This window comes from Geospiza fortis, unplaced genomic scaffold (genome assembly GCF_000277835.1).
Source record: "Geospiza fortis unplaced genomic scaffold, GeoFor_1.0 scaffold414, whole genome shotgun sequence".
Lineage (NCBI taxonomy): Eukaryota > Metazoa > Chordata > Aves > Passeriformes > Thraupidae > Geospiza > Geospiza fortis.
The window spans coordinates 106556-107093 of record NW_005054745.1 but is presented as its reverse complement, the minus strand read 5'-3'; the positions used below and the strand labels follow the sequence as shown (position 1 = coordinate 107093).

Here is a 538-nt window from a genome sequence, read left to right as displayed (position 1 = left end):
ACCAGCAAGAGCAGTCCCCATCCCCAGGTCCCCTCATCCCGGGCACTGAGGGGACACGGGTGGCTTGGGGACCCTGCTGTCCCTTCCCCTCTCCAAGGGGCCACCGGGATGGATGGCAGGGAAAAGGGACAGGGGGTGACAAACAGGACGTTCCCAGCGCTCGGATTTTATTCTTGTCCCGGGGTTTCCCAGCCCGGAGGTGTCACCTGGCGCGTGAGGTGGTGACAAGGATCCATGGGGAAGGGACGAGGAGCTGGAATGGGGCCGGGGGATCCCCGGGGGGGTCCCTGGGTCCAGCCAGGATGGGGACATTCCAGCGGCCACAGCTGGCCTGGGGTCGCAGAGCCACCGGGTCAGGACGCTCCATCCATCTGGAAAAGGTTGGGAGTGGCTGGGGACACCCTGTCTGTGTCTGGGGACACCCTGTCCTCGGCAGGAGACACCCTGTCTATGGCTGGGGACACTTTGTGCATGGTTGGGGACATCCCGCCTGTGTCTGGGGACACCCCGTCCTCGGCAGGGGGCACCCCCTCCCCGG

The 538-nt window shown here is 66.2% G+C and overlaps 1 protein-coding gene across 1 annotated transcript in view; it reads right to left on the bottom strand.

Moving 5' to 3' along the window:
- Window positions 1-138: 138 nt before the first annotated feature.
- SIGLEC1 (sialic acid binding Ig like lectin 1) overlaps window positions 139-538 on the bottom strand; it is a 20756-nt gene continuing 20356 nt past the window's right edge. Inside the window, 1 exon segment of the mRNA XM_031065367.1 lies at window positions 139-371. Coding sequence (XP_030921227.1) covers window positions 354-371 — 18 coding nt within the window. The 3' untranslated portion in view covers window positions 139-353.